Source organism: Calypte anna, chromosome 19, assembly GCF_003957555.1.
Source record: "Calypte anna isolate BGI_N300 chromosome 19, bCalAnn1_v1.p, whole genome shotgun sequence".
NCBI lineage: Eukaryota > Metazoa > Chordata > Aves > Apodiformes > Trochilidae > Calypte > Calypte anna.
The window spans coordinates 11079455-11105722 of NC_044264.1; the positions used below are offsets into that span (position 1 = coordinate 11079455).

At 38.7% G+C, this 26268-nt stretch overlaps 1 protein-coding gene across 2 annotated transcripts in view; it reads left to right on the plus strand.

Annotated features, from left to right (window-relative positions):
* PITPNM3 (PITPNM family member 3) overlaps positions 1-25445 on the plus strand; it is a 52044-nt gene extending 26599 nt beyond the window's left edge. The window contains exons 9-21 of one of the 2 annotated variants that reach the window (XM_030462618.1): positions 4721-4902; positions 7520-7689; positions 12603-12773; positions 13109-13303; positions 14020-14168; positions 15064-15180; positions 15750-15866; positions 16304-16452; positions 16868-17017; positions 18721-18904; positions 19282-19410; positions 19790-20066; positions 24708-25445. In XM_030462618.1, the coding sequence (XP_030318478.1) occupies positions 4721-4902; positions 7520-7689; positions 12603-12773; positions 13109-13303; positions 14020-14168; positions 15064-15180; positions 15750-15866; positions 16304-16452; positions 16868-17017; positions 18721-18904; positions 19282-19410; positions 19790-20066; positions 24708-24799 (2082 nt within the window). In that variant the 3' untranslated portion in view covers positions 24800-25445. Of the gene's footprint in view, positions 1-4720; positions 4903-7519; positions 7690-12602; positions 12774-13108; positions 13304-14019; positions 14169-15063; positions 15181-15749; positions 15867-16303; positions 16453-16867; positions 17018-18720; positions 18905-19281; positions 19411-19789; positions 20349-24707 lie in introns of those variants that run through there. The other variant, XM_030462619.1, reaches the window with a different exon arrangement.
* The last annotated feature ends 823 nt before the right edge of the window (positions 25446-26268 follow it).

Below are 26268 nucleotides of genomic sequence, written 5' to 3' on the forward strand. Positions count from 1 at the left end.
GAATTTAGTAAATTACCATCATAGCATGATATGTTGCTCGTATATATATATATATTTATATACACACACACATATACGTATATATATATAATGCTATCCTGAAAATTAAGTCTGCAGGTTCAATTTTGTGATATACAGAAATCACTAGTGAAGGGTTTATCTTTAAATCTTTAAAATACAGTTACCAAGTGCCCTTTATTACATGCCTAACCATAGTGCAAACTTGCCCTTTCTCAGTTATCTCTGGTAGGCTCTTGTTTTTACGAAAATCTTTTCTCTTCTTATAATTTTTTTGTTTGTTTGTTCGCATTGGATCTAGAATTCCTTGTTCTGCTGTCTGGTTCTTTTGCCTGGGAGTACTCTAACATTAAGATGTGTTCATGAAGAAGTTTAAATTACAGAATGCTTCCTTCCACTTAAGAAAGAAAAAAGAAATCCAGTTTATCTTATGTTCTTCAGGCTCTAGTGATTATGGAGAAGGGGTGTGGTGTATTAGAGTTGACACCGAGTAAGGTGCCCATATTCCATTCTTTGATGGTTTTGTGACCCTGGACATATTGTTTCATCTCTTGACTCTTTAGTTAACTCTCTCCTATAAAATGGGCTCAGTGGTACCAACTGGCTTGATTCAGTTGAGAGCTATGTGGGATGGAAGTGTTCTTGAGCGTGGAGACATCCTCTAAGTATTTCCAGGAAGGAGAATTACTCACTTTTAATAACATGGCTCTGGATTCTCAGCAGCCAGCCTTTGATAGTACCAGTACTGAGGACAGTGCATTGCAAACAAGGTAAAGGGAGAAATGGTCCTCCTGGATCCCAATCTTAGTTCAGAAGAATTAAGTATTCCTTTCCTTCCTTAGGTAGTCTTTCTGTCCGTTGTTCTCAGGTTGCTCCTGTGAAACATGATCAGAGTGACTGGTTTGTGGAGTTTTTTTGTTTTGGGGTTTTTTTGGGTTTTTGTTGTTGTGGGTTTCATTTGTTTGGGTTTTGTTTGCTTTTGTTTGCTTTTGTTTGCTTTTGTTTGCTTTTGCTTTTGTTTGCTTTTGCTTTTGTTTGCTTTTGCTTTTGCTTGCTTTTGCTTTTGCTTGCTTTTGCTTTTGCTTGCTTGTGCTTTGTTTTTTGTGCTTTGTTTTTTGTGGTTTTTTGTTTGGTGTTTTGTTTTGGTTTTGTTTTTTTTCTGTCTTGAGGTTTAGGGCCCTTTGTTGTCTCTGGTAAAAATGGATCTCATTGGAAGAGTTTGAGATGCAGAACTGTAAGAGAGTTTGTTACCTTCACAGTGTAAGGGGCACTTGTGAAACAGAGCTGGTTGGAAATAAAGATGAGAATGAGGTACTTTCAGCCATTTGAATTTATGCTTTGCTTATAAACTATGAAAACAAGTAAATTAGGTTTATATCATTACCTTCTTACTCTATTTCAAAGGGGTCCGTAATAATAAATTTAGATTAGTGATGCAATAACTATTACATTCTCCGAACAGTTCAGTTTTAGGCACTAAAAACTTCCTTTTGGTGAGAGAAGGTCTGAAAATTTAATGAGGGAATGTAAATAGAGAATTAGAAGGGTATATTCTTCTGTTACCCCTGTTTCTTTGTTGCATTCTGTTTTCTGTATTATAGTTTCCAACTTACACTGAATAATTGAGTCAGGATTATCCATAATATGGAGTGACTTCTTCATTATAGGCAGAAATGGGAATGATTACTGAGATCATGATAATGATAATGCCTGTACATGCTTGTCCAGAGGAGTATTTGAATTTTTACCTGCATGTTCAACAAAATAGTATGTAGTAGAGCAAATTTCACTCTGCTCATATCAGACTAGTCACAGCTCTTTAAAAAACAGTAAGAGTTGTGTCAAAGTACATAACAAAGAAAGCCAGCATTGTCATTGTCATCATCACCATCACCATCAAATCATTCCTTGGGTTATTAAAGGATGGAACTATGAAATGAACTTGGTCCATCATCAATAGCAGGAACCCCAAAGTCTTACATTAGCCATCACTGTACTTGGTAGGGAACATTGTCTCTTAGAAGAGGAAGATATTTTTTTTCTGTTCTGAAGAACTCTTCATTAGGATGAATGGAGACAATTTGCTTCACATTGATCAGGGATAAATAAAAATCACCTGTGGGTAACTAATGAAAATCCTAATACTGGTACCATTTTATTGCAGATAAGATTTAAATTGTGGCATGTGGGAGAGTTTAAAGAGGTTGTAGCAATGGAAAAAAACCTTTTTAACTGTTCAAAATGCAGTGAGTAGTATGACAAGGTTTGTTGCCTCAATCATATACTGCTTCTATCTTGGTTTCATTTTTCTGCAAATCATTTGCATAGTTTTGATCAGATTACATTCGTCAACATCCTTTCTTGACATGAAATTTTACCCAACTTGTATGGGGTTGTTTATAGGCTCCAGTACTAAGGGAGGTTATGGGGAATACCAGTCCTATGAGTTTGTTCCTTCTGTAGCTTCAGGAAAATAGATTCAACAATCAGCATATTTTCCAATGTGTCTTAGTGACTTTGGCCAAGTGACTTTGGCTTAGTGACTCTTGATCCCTCATACCTCAGTCCTCATCTGTAAACCTTGCACTCTTTCCAACATCCTCTGTTTTGCCTAGCTGGATTTTGCACGTTTTGCAAGTTAAACGTACTGAGCGTGATAAAGTCTATTTTCACTTGCGACATTTCCTGTTATGAGCTGTTAAGAGCATTCCAGTGACACTTCAGCAGTGTAATGCAGTGGTCTGATGTTATGTCCAAGACAGGTAAAGGGAGCAGGGGTGGAGAAAATGGAAATGGGTGTGGGGAGAGGGTTGTGTGTAAGGAGCAGAACTTTGAATCCTGCTGTCTTGTACAATGCCTAGTCAGTTTACCAGTGAACTTCCCTAATGTTGTCTTACAGAGATCCAGTCCCTTGTTCTTCTAAAACTAATTTTTTCTTCCCTTATGAACTGTCTGTGGCATACATGCTTTGGAAGACCTGAGTTTTACCCATAGAAAATAAAGCTTTAAAATGTGTTCATTTTCACCAAAGAAAATGAAGGTTTTCTTCTGCAGTGCTGTAATAGCAAGCCAAATCCTGGTAACTAGATTTAGGTGAAGGCTATTAATCTGCAGTTTAACAAAAAAAGAAGAAAAAAAAAAAAAAGAAGAGAAGAGAAGAAGGCAGCTAGCATTTTATTGTGTCTGACCAAAATGTCATGCCCAGTAAATCACCATGCACAGAACCCCCCGAACTTCCAGGTGTGCTAGGCTAAGCTTAATAATACCATTAATCTTAACCCTAATGACAGTAGTGCAGAAGAGGGAGCTTGATGCTTTTCCCACACAATATTGGTCTGGGACTGTCAAACGCCTGGAGAATTTGACCTGAGATTGTTTTATGACACAAGAGAACACACCTTCTGCAAGGAGAATCTGTTATTGAAGCTTAGAGGACAAATGTGAATTGTTGCCAGCTTTCAGGGATGAAGATACTAGCGTCTATGCTGTAACTAAAAAGTGTTCTTAGCCAGTTGTGTGGTGACATAAGCCAGTTCATAAGTAGTATGGAGTAAGATATGCCAGCTTTCTTCCTGACACCACTAGGAAATCAAGAGACCTTAGCCAAAATGTTTAACCATTCTGAGTTCCTCATATCTGCTTTCTTGCTCTGGCACCATGAAGGGTGCCCATTTTTCTTAATCCTTTTAAAAAACCAATAGGAGCTGTGATGTGATTTTAATGAAGATAGCCTTAAAATGTTACCAGGGATTCGCTGAAACTCTGAGACTTGACAGCTCAAATGGTTTTCATAAGTCACTGGTGGTATGATGCTTCTGCAAGTTAGTAGGATGCTAATGCTAGTTGTGTCATATCATCCTGTGAATTCTAGTACTGCATTGTAAGAGGTAGTAAAATATGGATATAAGCCAATAATCAAGCAATTGAGAGGGCTTTGACTGTATCTGTCATCCCAGCTTGCCTTGGTGATGTTCATAACTTTCAAGTTTTGTAAAAATGAATGTCAAGAAGCAGATTTTGTGTGCCTCATGCACCCAGATCTCACATGTGAATGGGGGGGATTCAGTTCAGTGGCACGTTTTTTGAAAAGGTAGTGTTTGCATTTGCTGCTGAGATGGATGCAGGAATAAAGGTCTGGGCATAATAAGGCTGTGTCAGGGTGGAAGCTGGTGCAGAAGCTGCAGAAGTGCTGGAGGAAATGAACAATAAATAAATCTATTTCCTATTTCAAGGGGTATCTTAAAGATATGGTACCACTGGTCTCCTCTTGCGTCCCGCAGACATTCACATTCTTAAAAAATCAGGTCCTGCATCCATGGAACATGATGAGCAAGACCATAAATGTTGTAATGGGCATTTTGGGCACTCAGGTAAGACCCCTTCTGATTACCTTATTGATATGGATAGTTCTGTGAGAATGATGAAGTCATGAGGAATAAAGCTTTTTTGTGTTACTACTCCTTCCCACCTGCTGTAAAATTTCTGATTTGCCTTCCTGCTTTTAGGCTATACATCTTACAGGGAAATTCAGTCTTCATCTTCATCTCTTTCCTTATCTTCTACTGCAGAGAGAAAGTCTAACCCCTTCCACCCTTTCTTGGAAAAAGTGATACAAAATGTATAAATGCAGCCACTTCTTATAAGATCTGTCATATTTTGGTCACTGTCTAAATCTTCCTTTTGCTCTGTTCATTCTCTGAAGGCTAATACCCTCTTAGCAGAGGACTCAAGGCTGAGTGGCAGCAAACGCCTGAGCAAAAGCAATATTGACATCTCTGGAATCATGGAGGATGAGAAGCCAAGGCAGCCGTTGCCTAGGAAACAGAGTGATTCATCCACCTATGACTGTGATACTATAACCCAGCATCATGCTTTCCTGTCTAGGTAACTAGCATTTGATGACTGAGTAAAAGAAATAGGCTTGCTATTGAATGGAGCCTGTCAGCACCAGAGCAACAGAATCACTTTTATTGTTTGTGGTGTGTTTCTGGCGGTTTGCTTCAAGTCCCTGTCTATTCATCAAAGATATAGGGGATCTAGTATGAACTTACATGTGGAGAGGTTTTTTTAATCTTTATTTGGTTGTGAGAGTTTTCAGTATGCAAACCTGAATGCAAGTAGTCCCGTTTCTTCCGTGCAGCCCACACAAATCAAGGGTGAATGTTTTATGTTTCTACATTTCTGTTAAATTTTTCTTTCTTAAGATGCCTCCAACCTCACTCATAGAATTTCTGCTACTCTGTGAAGAGGGGGGTATTTGCTTTAGGTGCTCCTATTGGTCTATGAGCTATTCAGATCAGCTCTAAAACAAAACCCAAAACACTTGCATAAACACTTGGCTTAAGTGAGGAGGAGATTGGGGGAGGAGAGTTAATTAGCTGTCCTGGATCCTAAGAAAACTTTTGAACACAGAATTGATTGGAAGATAACCATGCCTTTGTCTCATTGTGTCTGCCTGTTCTAACCTATTTGATTTTTTACTTATTTGAATTATTTGTGCTTTTTTCCCCTTCTATCCATCATCTTATTTCCATTATTTCATTGGGAGTGATGCAGAGGGAGAAGTCTTATTATGTGTTGAAGTTTCAGTTCTGCTACAGTTGAGTATAGTGCAGATGTAATATGTGCTTTGCTTCAAGTTGGGAAGTTTTGTTAGTATCAGTTTAAGGTCATTTTATTTTCTTGCTTTGACTGAATGTGCATTGCTTCGCTTTTGTTGACAATTCTGCTTTTATTTTCAAAACATTGTGGTTTTTTGATATTTATATGTTGGAAAATGTCTTCCCTCTGAGGCAGCGTGATTGTTTTTTGCTTGTCTATGACTGAAATCTGGAAGATTTTTTTGGTCAATCATTTGTAGGTTCTTGTGTAGAAGAAGTACTATGTTAGATTTAAAGCATGGTATTGGCTCATATGAAGCACTTCAGACTTGGTGGACAACAGTGCAATTAAAAGACAAAGATTATAGTTTTCTTCCAAGCTGTTTTTCATTCCCTGTGTATCTATGATTTTAAACTGGAAGCTTACATGCAACTGTGCTTAAGCAAGCAGATAGAAAAGTATTATCTTCCATTCCTGTTTTTGACTTCTCAAACTTTAGGTCGTTGCTAAATTATTGAGGAATAGCTGCAGAAACGCATGCTAAAGGTGGCAGAAAAAATTCCTTGGTAAGGTGAAGAAGGAGCAAAAAACCCCCAAATCAAACCAGATGATGTCATCCTCTGACCCACCCTGTTCATAGAGACATTCTAAGTCTTTGGTTTCCTGCCTGTGAGACTTGTGCGAGATCATTAAGACTTTTTTCCCCATGATATCATTTGCTACAGTTTAGCAGTCCTGTGCCAGTGTGAGTAATGAGGTTACAAAGATCGCTCTTTTACTCAAAAATGTCCTTGTCCTATGTACTCTGGTTGTGTTTCAGTGTGTCAGCTTGTGCTTTTCGTGTGAGTGCTTTTGGCATGGAGAAGTAAGTCTTAGCTGCTGTGCCGATAGTAGATTTAATTCTTGGCTTTCTTTATTCCTTCCTCACAGGGGGCCTAACTTCAGTCCCCAGGGTTTCGTTTAATAACATCAGGTTATAAACTGAGAGTGTCACTGGGTTCTCAGATTGAAAGAGAGACTTGGATTTTTGTCCTGATTTGGGACCAATCTTCAGGATTTTTGGATTCTGATCCATTCTTGGTCACTGATGCAGAGTGTAGTGTGCAGATAACTCTTGAGGGCTTCAGTTCAGCTTTGGTTGATGTCAGCATCTCTCAGTCAGGCTCTGCACACTCTGGAGGCATGTTCTGCTCTGTGTCATGTCTGGGAAGCAGGTGTATATGCTACATTTCTGCTTCTGAATGTAGTTGTTTATCTCCAATACAACTAAATGAGGGGTGAGTCTTTGTCAGTGAGGATAGGTGATTGGAATTCACCTCATGCATATATGGCATACAAAGTAAATTAAAATATTTAAATCACTTAAAATATTAAAAGCTGTCTATAAGCTTATATGTCTATGAACTTGTCTAAGTTTAACTTGTAATAAATAGTTGAAAAGTAGTGTGGAATTCTAATTTCTAGCTCAGGGAACAGATTAGAACAATACTTTTTATGTATCCGTGTAACATACCTTGACTGTAACCTTTTAATACCGTTGTTTTTATACAACCTGAATAGGTTAGAATTTGAGCAGAAGTTTCAGCATAAGCTTACATACATCTGTACTGCTGAGAGGGAGGGGGGAATGTGAAGGTCAGTCTCAGACTCCTTGTGCAAATTGCCAGTAAGCATTCTGTAGAAAACTCTTGCATGTTGAAGGTAGTAAATTTACTGAATAGCCGCAATGGAAGTTGTGATAAGTGGCTGCTCTACTGCAATGTTTTTCTATAGTTTGAGGCATGTTGCTTGGATCTATATATAAATGCTAGAGCTTTCTAAGCAGTCTGTTTTGGGGATGGATCTTTTTGTCTGGATGTCCTTTTCATTATTGTTGAATCAGTGCATTTTCTTTGCCCAGCATCCATTCAAGTGTATTGAAAGATGGTGCAGACTTTCCTCCTGTGAATTCCAGTCTCTCAGAAGTAAACCTGGGCCGATTCGAATTTGAGGTGTCTGATTTCTTCCTCTTTGGATCACCGCTTGGTTTGGTGCTGGCCATGAGGAGTACTGTTCTGCCTGGCCTGGATGGTAAGCTCTTTCTGGGGTCAGAATACAGGCTGCTTTATGACCTCTGTAAACAAAGACACTCATATGAAAAGAGGTAAATAAAGGAGCCTAGTTAAAGATTGGGGCATGAGGCAAGTTTCTTCCTCTAAAAGATGGGAGTGTTAGTGTAGATAGGTACTGAATTGGTGAGGGTTGTCCCAGGGATGTTGCTGCTTAACCATTTACAGTAATGTATCTTTTACCCTTCTGTATTCTATGTCATGCAACACGAAGCTTACACTTCACCAAGGATCAGTCCTTAAAAAAGATACCAAAAATAACATCTGTGCTTGGTTGAGCACTGCACCTAGTTCACATCTGGCTTTATGGACAATCTTGGCCCTTGTGTGTATTGGTTGTGAGCTGTTTTTTCTCTCTGGTTGCAGAGGCCGGTGATCAGACACATACAGGATTTTTTTGTTTACTTTCTAACTACATCTGGGATTTTTTCAGTTAAAGCAAGGCTTTACTTTCCAAAATGCAGTGGGCATTTTGCCTCTTTTCATTGTGTGAGGTTTTGATACCACAAAAAATCAGCTGCAATAATGAGAAGAGACAAAAATTCAAGATTCCCAATTTCTTTTCTTCTTAGTATATAGACTTTTGAGTAACATCACATTTGATTGCAGGAATAAAGTGAAAAGTAATACAAACTGAATTTTTTTTCCTGCCATAATTAAAAAAAATGACCAAACCCATGTCTTTCTGACAACCCTTTAGAAATCTGGTAAATTTTTTTAGCAAGTTCCTAAGAGACAGTAATTAAACTTCCATTTGCATTTTATTTCTCACATTTTTAGTACAAAGCTCAGTTAAAGAGATTGGGAATTCATATGTATTTACACAAATAAAGGTCTCTTGCCTCTGTGAAAGAACTGCCAGGAAAACGAACAAAAATTACATAGGTGATGGCTGGCTTTGAAAACTTTACTATGGATCATTTTTCTGTCTTACAGTTCTCTTTACAAGGTTAGCAACACTTCCCTCTGAAGATGGTGGGGGTTTTGCTGGGGGAGTTGGGACAGGGAGTTGAGGCTTTTTTTGGTAGGGCTACATGTAGAAAAATCTATCAGTATTACTGTTGTCTCATTGATTCAAATTTTTTGACCTAGAACTCATATTTTTGCAAGATGGCATGTTTTAATAAATCAGAATGGACCCATTTACTCTGGAGTCACATATGAAACAGAGTGTGCATCTGTTTCATTAAATAACTTTTTTGAGTGTTTGAGGACAAGTGCTGATTAGCAGATGCTAGTTACTGCACCGTAGGTAGGAAATACTGTCAGTGGTAGCCATCAGCACATCTTTTCATATAGCCAGTGGTACCTATCAGCAGTTGACTGTGTGTAGTAAGCCCTCCCACCAATCAGTTCTGATGAGCAGAGACGAAATTCATATTTCACTTCTAGGGAATGTACACATGTTGAAAATGTGTGCAAACTTTATGGAATAGTGAATTTTTGCAAGAGAGGTTTCTCTGAAGTGATACAGGTTTTTGTGTATAATCCTCAGTGCAAGCTGAAAATCTTCCCTTGAATACTGTCCTGCATATGAAAGCATTTGTGTGTGTGTGCGAAAGTATGACAATTACATTTAGAAGTCATTGTTGGCCATATAAACATGCTCTTTAGAAGTAAGGTTGGATTCACAGAGTTGGGAGCTGCCTTTCTGAAACCTTACATTGTGAAGTAGGATCACTGGAACAGGGGAAGCTCTGCAAGTCAATCATAACCTTTTTGCTGTCTGAAATTCAGACAAAGCATGAACAAGGTAAAAATGAGGCTGCTGGGATTTGCCTTGGGTGGTAATTTTAAAAACAAAGTGAGTTACAGTATTTTGGCTGTTTTGTATGAGGCCATAATGAACATGTGACTGTTATGAACATGTGACTCATCTGTGTTACTGGGGAAGGCTGCAAGGCAAGAGAAGAAAAAGAAGACAGCCTTGCCCTGACTGGTAAAGAAAGAAATTTCTGAAGGCTGCCAGGACTCTTTATAACTGTATGTGCTTGCCATTTATTCATGAGAATGTATCCGTAAAGAGAAAACAGCATATTTTAAGTTCTGATAGCTTCATTTATCAAGATGTCTGAGATGTGGTGGCAAGATTGGGGCAAACACAGCTTCTGAGTCCTTCTGTAATGTTTTGATGGCAGCTCTGTGCACAGGTCAAAATTCCCTTCTCATATTTAAATAGTGCATGAATGAGATAACTGTAAGGAATTGGGATTAGGTTGAGATAGATGACAAATGTTGACAGTTAAATGCTTTAACTGAACTGGAACTGTATGTTTCTAAACTGTCTATCCAAATAGTCCTTCTTTCCCTAGTCTCAGCTCTAGTAACCTCCAGGTACTTTCACTGGAAATTTTCACATTAATTGCTAGTATTTAAAACTATTTATTTCAAATTACCTCTCTTTTTCATTCTCCCTCTGCTACCCAGCATGAAGCATGCTTTGAAAGTAGCTCAACTGCCCTGTATGTCAAACACATTCCAAGGTGAGCAGAGTCTGTTTGAAGCATAATTAGTCTTTAGAGGAACATATGATGAGAGAATCCCATTTTAAAGTGACAATTGTGGCACTTTAAAGTGAGAAGAAAAGAGGCAAATTGAAACCTATCATGCAACCAATTGGAAGTTAGGTGAGAAGAATCAAGTGCCCTTTGACGTGACGTGTCCACAAGTGCCCACTGACATGAAAATGTTGGTGTTTTTTTAGAACTCTGAATATACTATAAGCATTTAGTTACATCCACAAAGTGGCACTGTCCTATCTTAGGATGGCTGCAGTGGTAGGGTATTTTGCACTTGTTATCAGGGATCAGGTTAGGAACTAATACTGCTAAATGCCACAGTAATCTTCTGTAGAATACGATGTGCTATATTCCTGTGACAGGTTGAAACAGGTGCATGAAAACAGCTAATGACGGAGGACATGCTCTCATATTGCCACTAAATATCCTTATTTGCCCTATGCTCATGAATTTTTTCTGCTGTTTGCTGTTTGCTTTCCTGGCTTTCTTTCTCTCTGCCTTTTCTTCATGTACAGAAGGCAGACATGCACAGAAAAAGTTCCCATACAAGAAGTATTATGCCAAAAGTTACAGGCTTATGCCAAAGTTACAGGCTTGCAGAGATACACTTTTCATTATAATGCAGTGCAGTGCTTTACCTTACAGAATGTACTTCACACTGCTTCATTAGGGCTCTGCAAGAGAATTATAGTTTCCTTGCAAAGAATTAACTTCTGCTGTGCTTAAATATTCTCACACAGGTGGCCACTTTTTTCTGGCAGCAAACAGAACAAAATAGAGCTTGAAAGAAGCTGTTAAAACCAGTCTTGGATCTTTGTGGTTTTGCTGGTGTTTTCCTTCTGCTTCTATTGTGATGCAATTAGCTGGAATAGGTGGGAGAATCTACTTAGTTTTCAGAGTGCTATTAACTGATGGGTGCACTTAGTATCCTACTTGGAGAATCTTAAGAAAAAAGGGAACTTGATAGTAGTTCCCAGAGAACTGTATAAAGTTACTTTACAGAAGTGTCTCATAGGCTGTATTTTTTGCAGATGGGTGGCTTAAGGTAGGAAAGGGGTAAGATTTTAGAGTCCTCAACAAACAGTCTTATTACCTCCCTGCTTTCTTTTCATGTGCTGATTGATGCCCAGTCATCCTGTCAAAAGCAGGTTTTTGTTATCCTGCCACTGGAAACCTGGTAGTTGTCACTGATAACAGTCTTATAAGGTTTTAGAAAGAGAGCATGGGGGAGGAAAGTTACCCACAAATCTTAATGCCCCCAAAGACATCCACACCCTTCACTTCATGTGACAAAAATCCCGCAGAATTAGAGATGTTGCACCATCCTCAGAGCAAGTCAGTGTGACTACAAAATACAGTACACGCTGCATGTCCAAAGAAGAAAAAAAAGTTATTTATTTTTAAGAACTGGGTCTTATATAGGTATATTCTTATTGAAAAGTTTGTCTCAGAGCATTTCTTGAGAGGCTGAGTATTGACATCTTCATGACATGAACTCAAGTGTCCTAGACAGTTTAGCACAGAACACATTCAATAAAGCAGTCCCAATAAATGTGATTCATCATAGTACTCAAAGCATCTTGAGAAGGTTTTTACAATGATCAGTAAAAGGTTAATAGCCTTACTACTTTGAGAAAAAACACAGTGTGCCTGTGCTGTAGCCTTTATAGTGCACACGTATATAGAAGAACAAAACATTAGTGTTCTGACCTGTTTGTGGCAATGCTGCAGTTACAACTCAGTATCAATTTTTAAGCTTAGAACTTGGCAACATCCATATAGCCTGTATCAAGTTTTGTCCCTGTATACCACTAATAGCAGCAGGAACCAGAACATTAATGTTTAGACCCCTCTCAGCAGCATGGAAAGCACTTGGGAAAACTAGTAAGAATGTAGTGTTTTCTGATGTGGCTCTTGGTGATTTTCTGTGACTGCAGCAGAGGAAGATGTACAGCATCTGGTTTGCTCGTTGTAGTTTTGCTGATATATAAATACCTTGGCCGTTGCTCTTGAAAATGGGAAAAAAACCCCACCAAGTAGTCTGTTTTATTTTGTTTTGTTTTCATTTCATGATGAGTGCTGTAGTGAGAGATAGACTCTCTTAAGTCTTATCACTTAAGATAGACTCTGTTAGATCTAATATTCCATGACACCTTCTATTAAAACTCATCTTCCTTCATGGCTTCCAGGTAAGGATGTGTTTGTCTTGTGTCTGGGAACAATGCCATGTCAAACATGTCTTGAGGGCAATCTGGAGTTTGCAGAAGACCATAATAACTGTGTTTCTGTATAGACTCCTTCAAAATCGTAATGGGGCAATACTGAACTCTCTTTCTCTGTCTCATTCTCATCCAAGTATGCCAGGTCCGTCCAGCCTGCAGCCAAGTGTACAGTTTCTTTCACTCTGCTGACCCCTCTGCCTGCAGACTTGAACCACTGCTGGAGAAAAGATTCCATCTCCTGCCCCCGTTCAGTGTCCCACGGTACCAGAGATACCCACTAGGGGATGGAAGATCTCACCAGTTAGGTATAGTGGCAATTTTCATATCTCTCCTTAGGTGTTGTCCTCCTCAGCATTCTCTCCTTACACAGCTTGAGAGGATTCAGTTGCAGGGCAGCTCTTTGTGTTATCTGATGCAATTGAGATATTCAGGCTTATTCTAAAACAAACCAGAATCTTTCAGGCCATGTCTACTTTTGGAAGGCAGAAGATCATAGGGAGTTATACTACTATTTAATGCTCATCAGCTCTGTATTTAAACCAAATAACTTAACTACACACACACACACACTAGTTCCAAAGCCATGTTGTTAATCCCATAGGTAATTTTTTATTACTATTTTCATTTCCATAACCTGCAGGTGATGCTATTAACAACCACAGCACTCTTTTCCTTGAGAACTGCTCTTTGAACATACCTTTCTCTCAAGAGACTCCTGGATCTCCAAATGCATCTGATCAACCACAAGGAAAAACAAGAAAGTTGAGCTTGGCCAGCACAAATAGTGAAAACTCAGGGTCAACAGAAAGTTTGCCATCAGCATACTTCACCAACAGTGAGTGAAACCTGGTGCCACGTGCTGTCTGATATGGCAGCAACCCTTCACTCCATATCCTTTCTGTGGCGATATTTTTTATGAAAATGAAAATTACCTGCTTGAAAGTTTTGGGAGAATAAGAACAGCCTAAGTTGCTAAAATTTTAAGTAACACAATTTAGCTTCCTCTTCTGTTTGTAATTAATGTACATAAAATAGTAGAAGTGAAGTCAAAGTTTTATATCAAGATTGTACTCATGAACAGTCATTAAGAGTTGCATACTAACAGGGATTTAATAGCATATTCCAGGCAAAAAGAAGTATAGTTAGATAAGATTCGTTAGTCATAATAAAGGTTTGATGAGTCCTTATATTCCATTCACTCTTGTGGAAGTATTTGTAATTCTTACTCTATAAAATGATCATAAAAGCAATAGTCTTTCACTGTGTATTTTCCATGAACCAAGAAACAGTAGAAATCATGCTGAGATGATTTCTGTTTTCCGAAACTTGAACCAAATAAAATGTTTTAGATTTCAGGCATTTAAGTGATGATGCAGTCAGTGAAAACAGTGATTTTGTGTTTGATAGATACCTTTAAGAAGCTCTGAATGTCAAGATTAAAAAAGCAGAAGACCTCATTCAATTATCTAGCTTAAGCGTAAAAACAGCAAGAGATTTATTAAGAAGATACCTTATAGAAATGTGATGCTATTTTGTTTGGGTTTTTTGTAGTTACAGCAAAGTGGTGGGGAACAAAACGAATAGATTATGCCTTGTATTGTCCAGATGTGCTGACAGCCTTTCCAACTGTGGCCCTTCCGCATCTCTTCCATGCCAGCTACTGGGAATCAACAGATGTTGTGGCCTTTATTTTAAGACAGGTCATTGATTTTTTTTTATTTTTTTTTTTCTCTCTGCAACAAATAACTTTGTGATTGTTAATTGCATCTTCCAAGGGTGATGGGTCTTTTGATCTTTTTTTCAGTCAGATGGCTAACTGTGTTTGCATCACATACAACTGGATGTAGGAAAGGCAGATGTGGATTTACTGGAGAGGTGAAGGTGCCCTGCTTTAGCGCTGCTGGCTGGTGTTCTTAAAGCAGACTGTGTGACTGGGAGCAACCACCCCTCCTGTGCTCCAAATCAGTATAACCCTGTATTATGTATTAGTTTCCTCCTGTTTTTGAAGGAGTAGGCCATTTCCAGCCTTAATTATGTATTTCTGTACTAAAAAACAAATTATTAGCATACCATTTGATAATAAACCAGCAGTTTGAAAGTATTGTCTCTTCTGTAACTAGACTAGCTTATTTCAAGGCTTTTTCTGTGCACTGCCTCTTCAGACTTTTTTTGTGAGCCATGTAATGAGTCTCTTGTTCTGCTGTCTCAGTAGTTAGACAGCAGCTCACAGTGACTTAAAGATAAGTGTCCATCGAGGACACAAAAACACTTCTGTGGTCTTAAGCTGCTTTACTGACTTTGCAGAGCATGAGCAGACATTTTCACCTTTTTCTCTGGAAGGAAGTGCAAGCTCTGTTGTGAATGGAAAAGCTGTTCAATAAATACTTGAGATCAGTGTTGGCCAACAGAGTGAAATCAGTTTATTTGTCTGTATGATTAATAAGAACATATGTCCTCTACTTCTGTCTGCTTTCATTGTGCTTTCGGCTCTGCAGTGTCATTCAGCTGGGGCAGCAATGTACTTTCCCTGTCTTTGCCAAGGAGCCGGACTCCACAGGCTACACACTGTTTATTAAAATATTAATATAATTTCAGGTGATGAGGTATGAAAATGTAAATTTCAAGGAAAATTACAACCTGGATGCAGCAACACTAAGCCCGTCCAATCCACGTGAAAAATGGCTACGCAAAAGGACACATGTCAAATTGAGAGTAAGTATAAATCTGAATATATATGGCAGCTATATAACTTGGGTTTGGCAGCAATTTAGGTGACATCTCCAAAACATATGTTTACATAATTGAATATTACTACAGATCTGAAAACTGCTGGTGTAATCCAGAAACAGACAAATTAGCAGTTAGGGAACAGGAACAATTTATTCTTGGTTTATCACTACATGTTAGGAGAAAGAATATTTCTTCCTTTAAATAACAGAGGGGTTAAAAGAGGTTGTTCTTGTATTTCTTCTGTGCTAGATGAATCTGTAACTCAAGAAAAAGGGTTTTTTTTTCAGATGCTGCTTCAGTTGGAAATGTCAATTAAGATAAAAAATAAGATAAAGATAAAATCTGTTCAGGAACCCACCATTCCTGGAAAACCTGGCTCCAGCTGAAATAGGAATGTAGTTTTTCTAAGTGTTCTGAGGTACACTGTGACATACTTCAGAGACACTGTCCAGGACTCTGTTTCTGTGTCACTGTTCATAACAAGGTAATAGAGACAGTAGCCTCATCACAAAGGCAAACTTTACCCTTCCCACCTTCTGTGCTTGTTTCAGAATGTCACTGCTAATCACCGAGCTAATGATGTCATTGCAGCAGAAGATGGTCCTCAGGTTCTAGTTGGGCGCTTTATGTATGGACCTCTCGACATGGTGGCCTTAACAGGTGAAAAGGTGAAGTCTGGGTAATAAATTTCCTTGTTCTTCTGAACCAGCTTTTACTGGACACAGTTGTTGAATGTAGCACACATGTATAGTACCCGAGGAAGTCTTGCAGTGAGGGAAAGTATGTAATAAATACATGCAAGCTGAAATTATTTCTAATTTAGGGTTTCTGCCAAATTTCTGAGCTCTATACCCTTGTTTGATGCCTTCAGTGCTGAGTGCTTTAAATGATGAAGGCAATAAAATATTACATTGTGTGTTAGGAAGCATTTTCTAATTGAGAGGGCCCTCTGTGAAGTTTTTACTGAGTTTTGAAGTCCCTTGAAACTTCCTTTTAGTAAAAGTCATAGTAGGGCATACTTACATAATCTAGGCTTGGCCGGCCCTTTAAATAGGGAGTGTGTTTCCTGCTGTCACACTACATGACCATTTCCTTGTTTTTGCAGGTTGATATCTTCATAATGACTGAGCCATCTTCGGGTAGGTGGGTGTATTTTGACACGGAGATATCCAACAGCAGTGGCCGGATATCCTACAGCATACCCAAACAGAAGAGACTGAGAGTGGGTGTGTATCCCATCAGAATGGTTGTCAGGTAATAGCTCCAACCTGGAACTACAGCTGTGATGGATGGTTGTGATTAGGAAGACACCAAAGTGTGTAAGATTGAAGGGGGTGTGAAAGGAGATTTTTGATTGTATAGTTGTCTTTTCTTGGTCTTGTCACTGTCTTGTCAGTTTAGACTTGAAGCAGTGATCATCTTTTCACTGGCCAGTTTAGAGGTGCCCAAGTCGATGCATATTATCCCTACTGCAACACAAATCCTCAGTGCAATTCAATTTAGGAGCACTTAGTCAAAAAATGGGGACTGGACTGTAATCAGTCTTCTTTGTGGCAAGCATATATGACTTGGGATATTTTGCAGCTTGTTCACTGGGGAAAAAACTGCTGAGGGGTATAGCATTCTGGCATTTTGCTTATTCAATTTATTTATTGCTTTGCCTCTCCAGAGGGGACCAGAGCAGTGCTGCGAGTTACCTGACCGTTCTTCCCCGAGGAATGGAATGTGTTGTGTTCAGCATTGATGGTTCATTTGCAGCAAGTGTTTCAATTATGGGAAGTGACCCCAAAGTCCGAGCTGGGGCTGTTGATGTTGTCAGGTAAGTCAGGCTTGCACACCTCATTTTTTAAATCTCTGACTTTCCAGTTTAAACACAATAGGAAGAGAGCAGGATAGGTTTGTTTTTTTTTTTTAACTAGACTTTACTACACTTTAAAAGCCAGGATTCTTTGCAGATACATTTCTGTATTTGCTTGGACATCAGGTCAGCCTGATTGTCAGAGGAATCTTAAAATGCTGTGGTTTGCTTCAAAAATTGTAGTTTAAGTTGCCTTGAGACTAAAAGTTTCTTTTTGGGAATATGGCAATGGATTAATAATGATTCCCTGTGTTACTACGATTAGCAAACAATGCATTTTGTGTTTTGATCACTTTAAATAAGAACAGACTTCAAAAATATCAAGTGTCCTGAATGCAAGAATGTTTTTTAAGTAAAAATTAAAAGGCCTTTTACTGCATTCTTACAAATCTGTTAATGTCACACTGTACAGGGAGATACAGGTTTTATTTTAGAAATTGAATGGGAACGGAGGGGTGTCAGTTTTCAAGGGTTTCCACTTCTTACAGCTGAAATGGCAGGAAATATTATTAAAGGTTTCCAAGATAGCAGGACTTGATATGTAGCAAGGTTTATTCTAAACACAGTTTTAAGTAGCTTGCATATTTTATGTAACAAATTGTACAAGAATTTGGGGGGATAGTGTGGATCAGCTGGAAGGCAGGAGGGCTCTGCAGAGGGACCTGGACAGACTGGAGAGTTAGGCTGATTCCAATGGGATGAGGTTCAACAAGGCCAAGTGCCGGGTCCTGCACTTCAGCCACAACAGCCCCATGGGGAGCTCCAGGCTGGGCACAGAGTGGCTGAGACCAGTCAGACAGAAAGGGACCTGGGAGTTTGGATTGACAAGAAGCTGAACATGAGCCAGCAGTGTACCCTGGTGGCCAAGAAGGCCAATGGCATCCTGGCCTGGATCAGGAACAGGGTGGCCAGCAGGGAAGTGATTCTGCCCCTGTACTCAGCCCTGGTGAGGCCACAGCTTGAGTCCTGTGTCCATTTCTGGGCCCCTCAGTTTAGGAAGGAGATTGAGGTCCTGGAGCGGGTCCAAAGGAGGCAACTGGGCTGGTGAAGGGACTCAAGCACAGACCCTATGAGGAGAGGCTGAGGGAGCTGGGGGTGTTTAGTCTGGAGAAGAGGAGGCTCAGGGGAGACCTCATCACTCTCTACAACTCCCTGAAAGGAGCCAGGTGGGGGTCAGTCTCTTCTCCCAAGTAGCTACTGGTAAGACATGGTCTTAAGCTCTGCCAGGGGAGGTTTAGGTTAGATATTAGGAAAAAATTCTTTACAGAGAGGGTGATCAGGCATTGGATTGGGCTGCCCAGGGAGGTGGTGGATTCTCCATCTCTGGAGGCTTTAAAAAGAGACTGATGTGGCACTCAGTGCCATGATCTAGTAACCATGGTGGTAGTGGATTAAGGGTTGAACTTGATGATCTTAGAGGTCCATTCCAACCTGGCTGATTCTGTGATTGTAATTTCTCTTGTGTCTCTCCATCTTTCTCAAGATGTAGGCACAATTACTTAATTTTTTGAAAGGAGCGTAGACTTAGGCATGCTGAAGGATGCTTATTGAAGGATAACATCCAACTTCTAACTCTGTCTGTTCTGCGCAAAGAAGTGCTGGCCTGCCCTGGGATAATTGTTTCTCTTTCTGCACCTGTGTAATTTACCTGCTGTTTTTCATAGGCATTGGCAAGACCTGGGATATCTGATTATCTATATTACTGGTCGTCCAGATATGCAAAAACAGCGTGTAGTTTCATGGTTGTCTCAACATAACTTTCCACAAGGGATGATCTTCTTCTCAGATGGACTTGTTCATGACCCACTGCGTCAAAAGACCATTTTTCTCCGGAACCTCATGCAAGAGGTACTAGAATCCTGTTCGTAGCCTTAAAACCTTTTTTCCAGAGAATGTCATTCAGTGAAGCTAGAGATCTCCCTTCATTTTGAAAAGTAAATCTCACCTCATTTCTTTTCTCACTTTTTAAAGAGCAGGGAAAGCTGATAAAAACACCTGAAGGGGCCTGCTGGCATGACAAATAAATAAATGAACTGCTAGTTCTTTCCTTTGTGTATATCCATAGTTCTTGCTGGCATGCAAGCAGACAGATTTAGCTTTCTGTGTTTTACAGAATGAGGTTGTTAACAATTGACTCATCTGCTGCTTCATTGCAAAACAAGTGCCATCCTTGTAATGCATGGTATTCAATAGAGCATTCACTTTGGAAGTAATATTTGTTTCAGTGCCACATCAAAATCTGTGCTGCATATGGTTCCATGAAGGATATTTCTGTGTACAATGTCTTGGCTCTGTCACCATCCCAGATCTACATAGTTGGACGATCAACAAAGAAATACCAGGCACAGTGTCAAGTAAGTAACTCCTGGTACTCAGTCAGGAAGTCCAAGGGGGTAACAAGGAAAAGCATGAGTGTGCAAACTAAGCACACGCTTAAAAAAAATTAAGAGCGGAGACACTGTTTCATAGAAAGAAGAGCAGTTCTGGTTTCAGATGAGGCTTCGTCTGGTAAGTGAATAGAGAATTTAGTGGTCACAGGTTGTATCTGCAAGTGCATTCATCACATATTGCTGAATGACAAAATAGAATAGGTCACTGAAAAAAAAACATGAGTGGAGTTTTTGTATTCTTTACATATCTTAACTGGGATTCGAAAGGTAGGAAGTTTATTTATCATGGAGCTCATAGGTCAGGGCATCAGTAGTCATTCCCTTTCTTTCCTTCTTATTTCAGTTCCTCAGTGAAGGTTACGCAGCTCACTTGGCCTCACTGGAGTTCAGTCTCCATTCACGACCGAAGAAGAACAACTCTCGGATGATACTGAGAAAAGGCAGCTTTGGCCTCCACTCCCAACCTGAGTTTTTGCGCAAAAGAAACCATCTCCGTAGGACTATGTCTGTACAGCAACCTGACCCACCTTCTTCAAACCCCAAGCCAGAGCGTGCCCAGAGCCAGCCTGAATCAGACAAAGACCATGACAGGCATTTGCCCTCCATTGCTTGGGTTCGAGGTGGAGTTCACAAATTTGAATCTGTCCCCTAGTAAGCTTGGGAATATAGATCTTGGGTGCACCCGGTTAAAGGTTTAGGCATGCCTCAAAGATATTTTGTAGGCAGCTTCAAACTAGGAGATATAGAAGGGAACCTGTACTTTGAAGTCTCCCCTACTCTGGAATCTGCCTTCTTACACCAAGTGGGAAACGTCATATGCGTTCCTCTTGACACATTTATTGGGAAATTTTAAAACAATCTAAAACCATCTCAAGTGCTTACAACATCAAAGCATCAGGAAATATCTCTGGTTATTTTTTACAGCAGATTTTAATCAAATGTGCAATAAGAGAAAAAGCTGTAACAAGCTGATTTTACTCAGAAGGATTGTGGTACCAGCTAACCAGGTACAGAGGTTTACACTTTAAACGCTAAATAGTTATATCTGTTTCCACTTCCCTTTTGATAAATCAAAACACATGCAAGGGAAGCAGAGGTGGGAACCACAATAGTGGAGGTCAGGATTTGTATGCCAAGATGCTTTTTGGGTGCCTTAAACCCAAGATTTCCTTTCAGCTTACAGTATTGGTCAGCCCATCTCAACATGGGCACTCGTGTTTTGTGTGAGTTGCTCTATGGCAAGTGAGAACTCTACTTCTGAACCAAATCATAAAATCTTCATGTTAGAAATAAATATGTCTGCCACAGTTTGAAGCAGTCAGTGTTGCTGTATACAGAATAATGTGCCAGTGTACAAAGATCACGTTGTTTCGTGGAATTTGGTGACTGTGCAAAATGTGTGGACTACTCTGAGTAAGGAGATAGCTCTAACTGTCTCAGTCTAAGAGACAGATCCTCAGATAGTAAGCTAAAGGGGGACCCCTTTGACTAAGGGATCTGCAAACTTCAGAACTGTCATTTTATTCTAACTAGAATACACTGGAGGAGAAAAAAAGTGATGGGAGTCTTATGGGTAAATTGTTTACCTTCTCATATTTTGTAGCAACTGCTGTGGTAAGATAATCTATAGTATTCAGAAGCATTTGAGCTTCAAATAGATGTGCCAAATTACAAGTGCCAAATTGGTTTTCCTAACAATTTGAATTTCTCTCAGATCTCTCAGCAAAGTTACTAAGTCAAATGTGTGAAGTTTTCCCTAACTGGTAATATTTCTAAAGTGTTGTATGTTGTTTAATGTAATAGCAGTTTGCATTTTCTTCATGAAGATACTCCCACTGCACTAAATTTGCCGAGTTTTGATGACTGAACTGAAACATGCTTTAAAACCTTCAGTGAAGTTACCAGTGCACATAAAACCCCTTTTCTTTAAAAGTTAAAACTAGGCTATTGACAATGAGAAGGCTTGAAGTTGATTGATTTCTGATTCAGATGTGTGTGTTTGTTTTTAATTTCAAGGAGTTGGGGTGGAGAGGGTTTCATATCTCTTCTCCTCTCCCTCCCCCTTGCATTCAGGTTTTATTTGTCTGTAGCTAGACCAGAAACAGTCTCTCAACAACTGTATTAGTTAATGATTTTAAGACACATAAAGAAAACAAGAAATGCTATGTAAAACTTAAAGACAGTGCAGAAGTAAACCTAAGACTACACTCTGTACTCACCCAAAAGTTTACGCAAGTTTTTAAGGGCTTAGTAATGTGGCTCTTGCCTTAAAAGGCAGCAAAGTAGCTTATAAGTAAGATCTTTATTTTTTTAGACATTACTTGGCAAGATTTTCATTTGTCAGTTCCAAATGTCCTGAAAGATCTCTGGCACATCAGAATTTTGTTTTTAATGCTTGCTTTAAGGGACACGGTAATTGTTGCTAAAGATTTAAGAAAGTTATTAAAAGTTTGATAGCTCACACTAACTGGGAGCAGGTAACTACAGGGGTCTGGGGTTTTATGCTCTGTTGTCATGTCAGCCAGCTACAAAAGCTAAGTGAAAGATAGCCACAAACTACATTGAAGCAGCCTTCAGGTTTACTTTCCCAGTAGTATCACATGTAATTTTTAACCCACAAACTATTCTGTGTTCTGTCTTGGCCCGCTGTGTGCACTAATTCTAATTATATAGTCCATTTTTTCCCCTGTCCTTTGCAGCTAGGAGAAGATTGCATAGGTACACTGGACTGCATCTCCCTTCAGTAAGTTCACTGTTAGCATGCTCCTCCTTGTTATTTTAAAGTAGGCATGGAAATCCAAGGCTTGTGAGGGATAAATCATTAGGCAAATCTTAAATTTGATGAGGAAACCTAAAGGCAACAGTAATTGATTCCAAAGTCCTTTTTAGGCACTGGGTGTTGTTTAGCTTGTCTCCTGACAGTAAGCACTGTTCCTGCTGCAAATTTCAAAGCTAATGTTGCTTTAACTGTCTACCTCTACCATCCAAGAGACTCAAAAATCTGTTTTGTTCTAACTTGCTGCAGTAGAAAGGCTTGTTTCCTTTCAAGAGAGGAATCTTTGTGTAAGTCTGTGACTATTAAAGTAGTGTCTGGACACAAGGTCAGAGAAATCTCTTAGGTTAAGATCTGTCTTTTACTCTTGAAGACACAATGTCATTTTGCAGGGTACCATGCAATGAAAACTCCAATTCTGTGTATTTCTGTTAATAACTGGGCCACCTTTACAGTAGTCACTGTGCTGGCTTCTCTTAAGAATACAATGAGCTAATAGCCGTAAAACAAATGCTAATGTGTGTGTGTCTGTATGTGTGTGTGTGTCTGTGCGTGCATGATTTAGACTGGTAACAATTTCAAAGTTTCTACACATGATATTGAAATCAAGCTAAAAATATTTTCCCTAATTTAATTTCTTATGATCTATGAGAGATAATGTGGCCTTTGCGTAATACCAACACTACCTATTGCTCAGGGATGGAATGGTTTATATCCTGATCATAGGCCTCCAGCAGCACTTTGGCAAACAGTGATATAGGCATTAGCTTGGAGGTTGAAGCTTCATGATAGTTAGGAGCTGATCTGAAACATCAGATGCCAAATGCATTTGTCTTGAAAGCAGAAGCCAGTTGCCACTAAATGGTAAAGCAACTTCTGTTGTAGCTGAGAGAATGTTTAGACATCTTGCAAGTAGATTGGCATTTCAACACATAATCTGTGGCAATGGCTGGGGACCTCAGGCGTGTTGAACCACTAGAGTTTTGTGTTTTGTTTTGGTTTTTTTTAATCTCAGCTTAGGGTGTTCCCTGAAGGTTGCCTGATGAATCACTACTACTTTTCTAGCATAACTTTCTAGCATAAATTTTAGTTATACACTTTGTCCACATGAAACTTCATGTAGTGGTCCATAGGCATTCTGTTTGCCACTGGATTTCAGTTTTACTTGTGCTTTCTTGGTAGGATTATCAGTACTCCTAAGCAGGCCATTTACTAAGGGTAAGCTTAGTCCTACAGTCCTTAAACTTCATAGGCTAGGGAAGAAGTCCTTGGACTGATCCAAGTATTCTTGGATCAGATTCCTGTTTGACCAAAGTAGTCCTACTTAGTTCTGAGGTGTGGCTTATAACTATTCAGCATAAAATTTTGTTAGGTGTAAAAATGACATGACATTGATAATTCTTGTTCATTGGGGTTCGTGAGAGCTGCCACTTTAATTTGCTTATAGAAAAACATTCTTAATTCTTACAGATTACTCCACCTGTTCCTCTAGTACCAATGAAAGTAATTTCTAAACAGTTAAAACTTTCATGATTATGCAGAAGTGGAACTAGCAGTAAACTAAAGAAACAAAAACATATACATTTCAATCAACTATTAAAATAAGCAGTACAATGACACCTTAACTGGAAGCTCTACAATTCTGCAAAATAGAATTTGTTTGCCACTATTAGTGAAAAAGTCATCCTATTTATACATTGCAATCTTTAGGCCCGGGTACTACCAATGTCTATAATTTAGCAAATCCCTAATACTGTGATCTATAGTACCATATGCTTCACAGTCTAAATTTAGAAGGGAAAAAATTAAATTGGTCTTTCTATATTGTTTCCTGTCTTAAACTTGCAAAAAACTTTGTTTACAAGCATTTTTAATAGTACCTGAAATCATTAGGTGTTTTCATTTTTTTAAAATTCACTACTTTAACAACTATTAATGAACAAATACTATTACTGAACAAATACTGAACAAACCCCAGTTTCCCACTCCCCTTGCATCTAAGCACAGAAAGGTCAGTACATCATAAAAGTATTAAGTTATTACACTTTTGTCTAAAGTATGGGCACTTTTTTAATAAGCTTATTGGCTCAACAATGAATAAAAGAGACTGTACACTGCAATTTCATCATTTTTCTGATTAGAGCTTGAAATGGGGGATCTGAACTCAAAATTTCTGAGTTGAATTGTTTATTTCAGGCATGCAGGGGACAAAGTGGCACTTTCCATCCTCATCTGGAGCTGGTACAGAATAGGATTCTCATAAACACAAAACCTTCCAACTTACCTCAACTTCTATTAATAGTGTTTTTTCATGGTCTGTGTTCATAGCGTCAGCAGAAATTGTGGGTGTAACAAGGTAATTTGAATTCCATGTTTAATCACTCCAGTGTAAGTATAGGTTCCTTCAGATTATCCTATATTCAGTCCCGCACAAAAAATGGAGGTAGTAATATATTTTTCTGGATGAAAAGAACTCTTTTTTTTTCAGAAATAAGAAATGGCCTGGAGCAGCTTGAATCCTGTGCCATGGACTCTGGAATTGAAGTCAGGTGTTGGTATTTCCTCTTTCCCTCATTTTAGTTCAAGCCCAAGGTAAGGGGATTACAGTTTACCCTCTTTGTATTTCTCTCAATAAGATACATTTGAAACTGGATATAATTGTGGGGGACAGGAGAACATGAAAAAAATGACTGTTTGTCATTTATAAGAATTTACAGAACTTATAGGGGAAAAGAGAGGGGGGCAGGTTTACTGTTATATGCTGGGAGATAGTATACCAGAGATCACAATACTAAAACCTAATTGAGAGATTGCAAACTTTAAAGATAAGTTTATTCTGGGAGCACTGGTACAGGGCCCAGAATAGCAGTCCTCTCACAGAACCACAAGCCTTCTGCACAACTTATTTTTCTATTTGTGGGAGAAGGAAAGGAGCTGTCCACTGACAACTGAATTAATACAAGGAAACTTGAAATTGTACATGTTCTTTCAGTTGATAGTTTTATTACGTGCATACTTTTAAATATCGTTTGTTAGTGAGAAGGTTCTGTTTGGTGACAAATGTTTATATTTCTTATGGCTGCCTTGTAAAGATTAAAAAAATGTACGATAATGAATTTCTTAATATGAAATAAGGAGTAAGATTTCTATAACTGGTACAGATTTTGATGTGAGCTGGTTTTTAAAATCTTAATATGTTAAGTCACTTAAATAAAATCTTCCTTGCCTTTAAGCAAAGAGTGTCACTGATTATTCTTACCAGTGATGTGGTATTAGATCATCATTGTACGTGTCCTAGTAGTCAGTGGAAACAGTATAAATAGAGGCTGTGTAATACATTTGACTATATGAAATAATACTGAGATGGCCTGTTGACTTTCCACAAAACTCCAACCCTCCTTCCTTTTGAGAAGTCATACAATTAAACACTTCAGTAACGAGACACTGTCTTTCTGAGAACTTTATAGAAATACATGCACAATACATTTCAATACATGCAAAGAATTAAGTCCAAGCTACTGTTCCATACAAAAAGGTGGTTAAAAAAAATAAACACAAAACCACATAAAAACTACATCAAGAAATAACACAGGCTAAAACTTTAATTTATCTGAAAGCCTGGAAGCCCAGCATTAAACCTTGACCATTAGGGTTCCTTTCATGTTTCCAGGCCTCATTACCTTTTAGTTTCAGTATTTTAAAACAGTCTGACAGGAAAAAAGAAAAATGAGGAGTAAGGTTAAAATCAATACATAAATCAGAATTAAACATGCTTGCTTCCCATATTTATACTTAATACCATTTAATATTTTGTAGTTCCAGTTTTACTAAATTACATGGGCATCTTAAAAATTACCAAGTAGAACAAAGTTTTCCAAATCAGTCTTTTGTTTTAAGCTTCAACTTGGAGTGAATGTAATTAAGAAGCTTTAGTAAAGCTATGACCCTGAAAAAAAGCCCTGGTGTTACTGAATCACCTACCAACAAAGGCTTGTCAAATTAATGTTACTTTTTAAAAATATTAGTAGCAAAATATAGGTGTCAAATGC